Source organism: Cyprinus carpio, chromosome B24 (genome assembly GCF_018340385.1).
Source record: "Cyprinus carpio isolate SPL01 chromosome B24, ASM1834038v1, whole genome shotgun sequence".
NCBI classification, from domain to species: domain Eukaryota; kingdom Metazoa; phylum Chordata; class Actinopteri; order Cypriniformes; family Cyprinidae; genus Cyprinus; species Cyprinus carpio.
Window position 1 is genome coordinate 14209415 of NC_056620.1, and position 9491 is coordinate 14218905.

The 9491-nt window shown below is 39.0% G+C and overlaps 1 protein-coding gene across 1 annotated transcript; it reads right to left on the bottom strand.

Moving 5' to 3' along the window:
• Positions 1-449: 449 nt before the first annotated feature.
• On the bottom strand, positions 450-9491 carry LOC109049831 (suppressor of tumorigenicity 14 protein-like). The gene is made up of 15 exons (XM_042752527.1): positions 9025-9491; positions 8825-8947; positions 8241-8460; positions 7142-7284; positions 6947-7044; positions 6671-6780; positions 6356-6489; positions 5362-5466; positions 5179-5277; positions 4607-4720; positions 4257-4376; positions 3949-4132; positions 3471-3742; positions 1477-1613; positions 450-1404 (listed from the first exon to the last, which is right to left on the bottom strand). The coding sequence occupies exons 1-15, from the start codon at positions 9218-9220 to the stop codon at positions 1237-1239; spliced, it is 2223 nt and encodes a 740-aa protein (XP_042608461.1). The 5' UTR covers positions 9221-9491; the 3' UTR covers positions 450-1236.

The window sequence follows — 9491 nt, forward strand, 5'->3', positions numbered from 1 at the left end:
GTTTCTCCTAAAATTCCTCAAATGGACACAAATGAGACCATTGTTGTCATACAAAAAAGTAAATTAAGCTCAGATAATTGGTCTTGGAAGAAAATTTGATGAGAATTGTTTGAGATCATACTGGAATCTCTCATTTTAATTCAAATTTAAAATTTGAGCCCAGTTTGAAACTTTGTCAAGATCTCTTGAAAATCTCAGAGGCAGGTGAGATTAATTCAATATTCTTCTCAAAAGAAAAAGCTAATGAAAGAAAAAAAACTCGATTTGAACATTTAATCTTATTGCTGTCTAGGAGAAACAACTCACTCGTTTGTTTTCATACCTCTAAAATATATTATATACATTAACCATGATTATATTTACATTAAATAAGAAAGAAACGAGTGGGAAACACGTAGGCATGATTTACACTTCATTGAAACATGCAATATAAAAACAGATCACAGAGTGGAAGTAATGTAGCACCTCTTTTTAATATAATTCTATTTTTCATATATCTAATATAAAGTATCAACATTTGCTCCTTTTTGACATTTACATCTGGTTTTTCAGGTATACAGATCATAATGTGTGCGTAACTAAAAAAGTACTGAGTAAGATGTAATGTCAAATCATGACCAGTAGAGAGAGTCTTAAGGGCTGCCTGCTCTCTCCCAATAAGGGAGAAGCCAATAATTTTTGTGATAAAAAAAACCTACAAAAACATACAAAACAGTAACAATAATGACTAAAATTCATGTTGGTCATCATTTCTGACATGCAATCAGTTTCACAGTTGGACATATTTGAAAAGGACCATGAAGTGGAGGGTTTATATCATTCTTAAACAATGAAAAAAAATTCCATTAACATGAATAAATGAATGAAAACTAATATTAAGCCACTGTATGCAAATAACACAAATCTTACCAAGAGAACTCTTTCCACTGCAAATAATCTCCTCAATCTCTACACTAGTAGTCCACTGTCAAGGCTTTATAGAATACAGTTGGTTTGTAGGTGGTTCTTATGAGTTTGGGGCATAAAGAGGGGAGTGAAGCTGCTGGAAGACCGTGGGTAGAGGTTTCAAACGCTGAGCAACAGGAATTGGTAGGAAATTGCTTCCGATGCAGAGGTGTTGATGTTTGCTGTGTGTCTGGGCACCATGAGAGCTGGGCCGGTGCACCTCGATCACATGCAACTGAGTGCGGGCCAATCACCCGTTCTCTGGTGTAAATATATGTGTGCGTGTGTAAGTCACACCTGGCCTTTCGTCTGCTGGTGAATCCAGTCTGTGAACTTTATGACACGTGTGTAAACTCCAGGCCGGTTCTGTCGGGCACAGCCCTCACCCCAGCTCACGATGCCTGCTAGAAACCACCTCCGGCCACGTTCCAGACACACTAAAGGTCCCCCAGAGTCTCCCTGTGCGAACACAGATGTGAATATATGAACGGTGAACATTGACAAGCAGCGAACACAAAAGCACACACTAACCTGACAAGCATCCACTCCTCCCTGAATGTTTCCGGCGCAAAGCATTCTGGGAGTGACCGCATCGTCATACATTTTATTACAAGTGTTGTGACTGATGATGTTAACGGTGGCCTCTTGCAGCAATGTGGCCAATTCACCTGAAATCAGAGGTTTTTGGATGGAAACAATGCATGTAATGACATGAAATGGTGTTTGCAACAGATTTGACTTGTTTAATCTGACTTATTTCTAAAACCCTTCTGCTCGTTAAAGTTTTCGGACATAAAAATATTTCAAATATAAAAATAAACTCATTTCTTATTAGTCAGGCATGCATTTTAAAATAATTTTGAAAAATCTCCATAGCAAATATAAGTACCAATGAAATTTGTATCATATATCTAGCAAAAAATAAAAAATTTTAATTTGATATTTACAAAAAACTTATATTTTCTTTCCCTTCATGGCATTAAAGGAGCCATGTGTAATGTCTGGCAAAAAAATCAAGTCATACTCCACATTCCATACCAGATGGGGGCAGTATGCCTCAATAAAGTGAATTGGTCTACTCTAGAGTAACAAACGAGAAACGGCATAGTCTCTATGCTCCGCCCCTACCTTCACAACAACCCTAGAGCCATAGCCGAAGCCTAAAGGACGTTTTGCCTCCAGAGGAACGTTGGGTGATGTCAAGTGATTTTGAAACATGACATCTTCAAGCTACTCCCCTTCACCTTTACCAGTGAATATGTTCATATTCGTTTTGTTCATATTACATTTTGAATTGTATATACACATTATTTGAATTAAATTAATTTGACAGACAGCATTCTGTCAACATAATTGCTAGCGCCAACCAACGTAACCAGAGCTGCCAACTCTCAAGCATTCACCGTGAGACACACGCAATTGACTCTTTTCACACGCTTTCAAAAACTTGACCGCTCTGAATATAGTGAGTGAGTGCGCGCGCGGCCGGGGCGCTCTCTCTCTCTCTCTCTCTCTCTCTCTCTCTCTCTCTGGTCTCTCTCTCTCTCTCTCGGGTTCATTATCATCGAAGACATTTCAAGCTTCTTAGGTAATGTTACATTTTAGCATCAGCTTGGTAGAGACGGGCTTTGGTAGATAACAGGTGAAAACCGGATCGGATCTGTGGGTAAGTTATAGCTAGCTTACTATCAAATGCAGCTACGGTTAGCCATCACTAACATTAGCACGTTTATCGAACATCCTTCGATACATTTCTATAACTTCCCGAAAAAAATACGCAAACATATAAAACAAACTTCTAGCGAAATACTAACAGCATCTTACTTAACAATCCAAAAGAAATGTTGCAAGTTCGGAGTCGAAGCTCATTTCTTTCAACTCCATCAGTTGTCTCCAGCGATGGAAAGCAGTGCCGATGTTTACTCTGGTTCGGCTCCTTTTCTTATCGGATTTGATTTGTGATTCCGAGCGCGGTTGCTTGACATCAGCTTCAAGTTCGCCCACAAGCTGTGCGAGTTATTCGTGTATTGCAGGTTGGCTGGTGGTTATGTTGCCCGCATACCGCCTCCAATGGCCGAAACTGGTATTACGACACCTGTCGGGCCGTGGCTAGTAATGCTAATGCTAATTAAGGTTGATATCTCTGCAGCACTATAACTTGACATTTTTTTAATGACATCATCGCCCTTATTTCTTCTCATTCTTTTGATGCGTGTAGGTAATTTTTTGGATATTTTTACCTCAATTTTTACACATGGCACCTTTAAACCCAACTATAGTGACTTCCGCTTCTGTGAACCATGGAAATGTGAAGCATATCTAATGTGTGACTTTGCCATTTCCATGGGGATCCTGGGGGATTTTTCAGTGGGTGTGGTCAAAGATGATTTCTTTAGAATGCGTTTTTCTCACCTTTAGTCATCGTATGAATCATGTGTTTCAAGACAGTGTTGCTAACGTTGTCTTGCTTCAGCTCAACAAGAAGTAATTGTTTGTTCTGAATGAGTTTCTACAACGTGCCATACCTTCTTCTGATAGAACCCCCCATCCAGTGACAAAGCAGCTGGTTCCGGAGGTGAAGGCGTGAGAGGAGGCAGGAATGCAGACGGGCTGTACCAACTCATTGAAAAAGACAGGGGCGCTTAGTTCTAGAAGGGCGATGTCATAGTCGGAGGTGAATTGGTCATATTGAGAATGCAAGACGATGCGACGGATTTGTCTGGTGGCCGCTGCGTTGCTGACCGAGTTCATTACCCGCATGCCCATGTAGGCCCTCCATGATCGCGCATCAGAATACCTGCCAAAACATTTTTTCAATTATTTTTTCAGTATTCTTTGATGAATAAAATGTTCAAAACAACAGCATTTATTTTTTGTAACATTATAAATGCCTTTACTATCACTTTTGATACATTCAATGTATCCTTGCTGAATAAAAGTCAAATCTTCCAAAAATGAATACTGACCCCAAACAGTAGTGCATGTGCCTGAATAAAACCTCACTTGATTGCATCCGAGTCCTGAAAGCAGTGAGCTGCAGAGACAAGCCAGCGGCTGGCCACCAGAGATGCCCCGCACACATGACCATAGCGCTCCATCTGAAGGCTGACCTGCCATGGCCATGAGCCTGCCTGGGCATCCGTTCCACCCACAATCTTTGCCCTCTTCCTGGGCCTCGTGCCACAGCCTACATGCACAGCATGACATTTGTAGGATTTGTTATGCAAGCAAAGAATCTTACTTGCAAGAAAAATGTAACTGCCTCTAATAATAAATTTGATGTGAATATGTAATTCCATGAGAATGCTCACTACAGCGCAACTCATCTGAACCATCTTTGCAGTCTTTAATGCCGTCACACTCCGGATTGATCTTACTCAAGCACTTTCCACTAGCACATTTGAAGGAGGAAGGAGAGCATCCTTTAGAAACTGCAAGAGACAGAATATTCAGCATCACTGATCAAATGAAAGAACTAGAGGACATATGATCATAAAAAGATTTCACACAGTTTTCTTTCTGATTGTGCCATTTGTGTTTGTTATGAATGTGTTCATGCTGAAATCCATGTGACTTGATTGTCCAAATGCATTTTTGGTCCAGTAAGCAAGGAATGATGACAAAATAGAGCAGAATTGTAGGTAAAGTGGGTTTTACTCACATGTTCTTGTGCAGTTGAGTTCATCACTGCGGTCTTTGCAGTCCACAATCCCGTCACACACTGAGGCTTTGGTGAGGCAGATTTTGTTTGGGCACATATGGTAGCATTTACCTCCTAAAAAGTGGGCAAAATGAACACAAAAAGAAAAGAGTTTGACAAACGTATAAGTTGTTGGTCACAATTACCGTTGCTTGGTGATATTTCGCAAGCAGAATAGTAATTTCAAAAGGAATCCGCAAATGGGAGTTTTGAGTTAAAAGATCCCCACACAGATTTCGCTCATGTTCAAGTTAGACAAGCAACTTTGCCTCACTGAGCAACAGAAAGCTGCTTAATTTCAAAGTGACTTATGTGTGCACATGCACACACACGCACACATACACACACTGAAACATAGGGCATGGTGAAACACACACACACACAAACACACTGAAACATAGTCAGGTCTTACCACAAACTCTCTCCACACGTCTGTAGCAATGAAAACAGACATCTCTGAGTATCAGTGAATGCAGAATTGAGCATGCTGAAGTATTAAATCTTCTTAAGGATTAATAAAAAGACACTCTTACCACAGTTATTCTCTTCACTGCTGTCATCACATGCGGTGTTACACTGGCTGTGTGGTCTGCACTGACCCATACAATAAACTTCTCCTGGTTTACACGTGTCTAATGGCAAAGTAGAACAGGGTTAAATAAGACAACAATGCTTGGCTGAAAAGAATGTATGGAAAATCAAACTCATGCACTTACAGCATTTAGCCTCATCTCGTCCATCAGAACAGTCTTTTGCTCCATCACACACTTTCCTCAGAGGAATACACTTGCCATCTCCACAGCGGAACTGCCTCGGACATGCTAATATGGGAGAAAAATCATGATTAGTGAAGTGTACATTTGTGTTTTGATTCAATTAGCTCATAATTCTTTATAAAATAATGCCATGATAGGTTAAGAATTTTATTTTTAGAAATTAAATAAGTGTGTTAGGAATAGGGAACAAAATTGGGTCTCAATCTCCGTACAAAATGTAAGCATTTTTCTATTTCTATTTTTCAACAAATGGTTAGTTTAAGAGTCATTTAACCTTCAGAAATCATTTTGTTATTCATACCCCAGTAACTTGAGTAACAGGGTTAAGCTTTAATGCAGTGCACTAAAATGTGTGTAAAAACTGACCAAATGAAATGAGATTATTTATTTGTTTTCCTACTACCTGGTAGAAACAGTCCAAATTATGTTACATCTTATATGTCACAATTTTAAGGAATTATAAGAATTTTATAATGCATTTATTTATTTTTGTTACATTGAATAACATGCTCTAACATGCTTTTTGCACAGAAAATGTGGGACATAATTATTATCATTTTGTAAAATAATTCACTGCAGCTAATCAACTTATTAGATTGTGAAAATTATGACATCCTTGAATGATTTTATTACTTTAAAAATTTTATTTAACCACAATTTTAAAGGTGTTACACACATTTCATGTACTTGAAACTAGAACCCTTTTGAGACAGTCTAATTTTAGATTAAATAATAGTTTGTCTAACAAATCAAGTAGTTTTCACAACTAAATTATTTACATTTGGCTCTGATCACATAGTAGTAACAGAGACAAATATTCCGCATTCAAGACACAAAACAAAAATTAAAACCCAAATCAAGTTACTTTACAAAATAGGGAAAAAAAACAAAAAACTTTAATATGCTTTTTCAAAAAAACACATAAAGGACTCACCGCTTTCAGGAGAGAAGGCCCTGTAGATCAGATAAAAACCTTTATGGGTCAAAGACTCATCCGAGTGAAAGTGCAGCTGGACGGGTGAAGAGTAGATCCTCTTTCTGCTGCTGTCCCCAACTGGGTTACAGAGTCTGTGGAAGCGTAAGAAAAACTCACACATGCACACAAATATGCCAGCAGTTCAGCAAAAACATCTGACATGATTCTCAAAGGATGTATTATAAACCTAGTGCATGTAGAGCCACAGCTCGTATAGGGAAGTTTAGGTCAGCTGTTTTCTAGTCATGAATACATGAATAACATGACACTCACTTTACGCCACCTATTTCCAGCCAATCTTTTTCGCAGGTGCTCGAGGCCGGTGAATCCTGAATGTCTAGCATCACAATGGTCACAGAGAGAAGGTATCCCGGCAACGGAGCCTAAAAGAGAAACCAGACTCTCAACGGACGCACTCTTACACAAAGCAGCAGCCACCCTGTGCTCCTCGTCTCAAAGTGGGAACATCCCAGGCCTCTGAATGGGGTTCACAGGGCACTGGGGAAGAGGCTCATGGGATACCTGGGAAAGCCTTTAGCCTTAACTCACCCTGATTTTCCAGTTACAGTCCACATTTGGAGGGTAGTAGGCGGGGTAGTAAGGGGACGTCACCGTGCCGTTCCACGCAGTGAGGAAACCACCGCACTCTGCAGAAACAGTGGCACAGAACCAAAGAATTTCTGATTCCTGAACAGAATAATGACTAAAATTATAGCATCTCATGCTGACTGCTAATTCACACACCGGTTTTGGGTATAGCTTGGAAATAAGCTTTGAAGATGGCTCCTTGCCTCTGACGACTGAAAGAAAATGTGACAAGCATGACGTTTCCAGAAGATGTCAGTTTCATTACAGGGGATGTTCCTGATATTGGCAGACCACACCATCTGGGAAGAAGAGAGATGTCGTTAGATATACAAAAACAAAAAACGGCATTCATGCATTGAGTAAACAGTTTATATAAACAAAAGTTTAGATTATTTGTATGCTCAAATTGCAGTTGTGATGGTATGTGTGGTATGTGTGACATGTCCGGCCACTGACATCAAACCCGGTGTGCAACGTCATGATGTGGCATATTTGAATTTAAATGATACTGTATTTGAGAGCTACACCAGAGGTATTCAGCAAAATTCTGTCCATTCCTCACAACGAACAAACATATGAATTCAGAAGACTTGAAATATACAATACCGTTCAAAAGTTTGAGGTCATTAGGTTTTTTTTTTTCAATAAATTAATACTTTTATTTAGCAAGGATGCATTAAATCATTTAAAAGTAATAAAGAATTTTATATTGTTACAAAAGATTTCTATTTCACATAAATGCTATTCTTTAAAACTTTAATTTAACAAAGAATACTGAAAAAAATGTATCATGGTTTCCACAAAAGTATTAAGCAGATACTTATAATCATAAGAAATGTTTCTCACATCAACTTATTAAAGTGATTTCTGAAGCATAATGTGACACTAAAAAAAAAAAAAATCAGCTTTTTCCTCATAGAAATAAATTACACTTTAAAATACATTAAAATAGAAAACAATTAAAATAAAATAAATAAATAAAAATAAAACAAAAGGACCACTTTTAGGGTGCTTTTTTGCCATGTTTAGAACTTGACAGTTTCTGTTTCCATCATTAAAAAAGTATGGAGATTCTACAAAATATCTTTCTTTGTGATCCAAGATCACAAATGGGTTTGCTTTGACAGTAAATGACATAATTTTTCATTTCTGGGTGAACTAACCCTCCAAGAATTGTAATTAAATCAATAACACCGAAACGTACAAAGATGCAAATGGACAAAAATGGACTTTCTCTAAGTGCTGTCCCGCTTACCTGGCGATGATCTTGTTCTGAAGCGGCAGTAGGAAATCATAAGCAGACAGCTTGTTGGCAGAGCAGCTTCCAGGTGTCGCCCCTTGAAGTGTGAGAATGACAAGTTGCACGACGTGACCGGGCGGCACCCGAAGCCTCCACTGGTAATACGGCTTTTTCGGACTGACAAGACTGAGTGTGCGATTGTTTCCATACTTAGCGTACAGGTCAAAAGACATGGCTGTTAGGCAGATGAGAGTAAGACATGATCAAAATGAGTGAATAAATCAAGAATACAACCAAAATAATGACTGTAGAGGAATTTTCATGAAAGAATGACAGTATGATAATGATAGTACACTGTAAAACCTGTCTGGTGGAAGAACTTGCATGCAGAGTTTACTCAGAGGATTAATGGGACATGGTTGCATTTGAATTGCCTTACCTACGCATAGCTTACTTGTGTTTTTCTTCACTCATGGTACGACGTATCATGTAGGATACAGAAGAGCTTAGTTTAACCAACGTTTGGCAGCTCAAATGAGTCAGTGTTCATAAATCATGTGAGTAAACTCAACAGGCTTTACAGTGTATTATGGTTGTACCCTGCAGCCCCAACTGCCACTTGCCACTCTGTAAAGAGTTTGGGTTCTTTATTTTTTCTGCTTTGTCATCAGAATCTTCATCGTCGTCATCCTCGGCATCACCACCATTATCTGCATTCAAACCTGCAGACACAGGAACATACGTTAAGATGTTCCTTACTTTGGAAAAGACAAAAACAGAGGGATGAAACGCTCTTAACCCAGCAGACGCAGTGTGTCCTCGTCCCTCTCCATGTAGTAGCGTTCCTCGTTTCTGCTAAAAAGGACCTTGTTGGTTCCAGGTAGACGCCGTTGCAACCGGGATGGGTTCACTCTCCGGAGTTCCTCAGCAATAACGGGAGGAGCAGAGAATTTACTCCAGTAGTACACACAAAGACCTTCCACTCCTACTGTCATCAGGACACATGACTTTTAACAAGATGGGTTTATAGGCTTTGAATTGAAATCAAGTGGGGGAATGCATATATTAACAGGTGCCAAATGCATGACATAGAAACCCACAAATAATGATGCTGTGTAAATGACTACTAAGTTTGTACAGTTGCAATGAGGCATCACACCTACACTACTATTCAAAAGTTCAGGGTGGGTAATGTATTAAAATGTTTTTCAGAGAAGTCTCTTATGCTCACCAACGAAGCATTTATTTACATTTAGATACAAAAAT

Excerpts from the sequence above, each read along its gene's own strand:
- LOC109049831 (XM_042752527.1), bottom strand. The coding sequence starts at position 9,220 with ATGACAGTAGGAGTGGAAGGTCTTTGTGTGTACTACTGGAGTAAATTC. Across the intron at positions 8,461-8,824 it reads GTGGCAGTTGGGGCTGCAGG|CCATGTCTTTTGACCTGTAC; the intron begins GTACAACCATAA and ends TCTGCCTAACAG. Across the intron at positions 7,285-8,240 it reads CAGAACAAGATCATCGCCAG|ATGGTGTGGTCTGCCAATAT; the intron begins GTAAGCGGGACA and ends TCTTCTTCCCAG.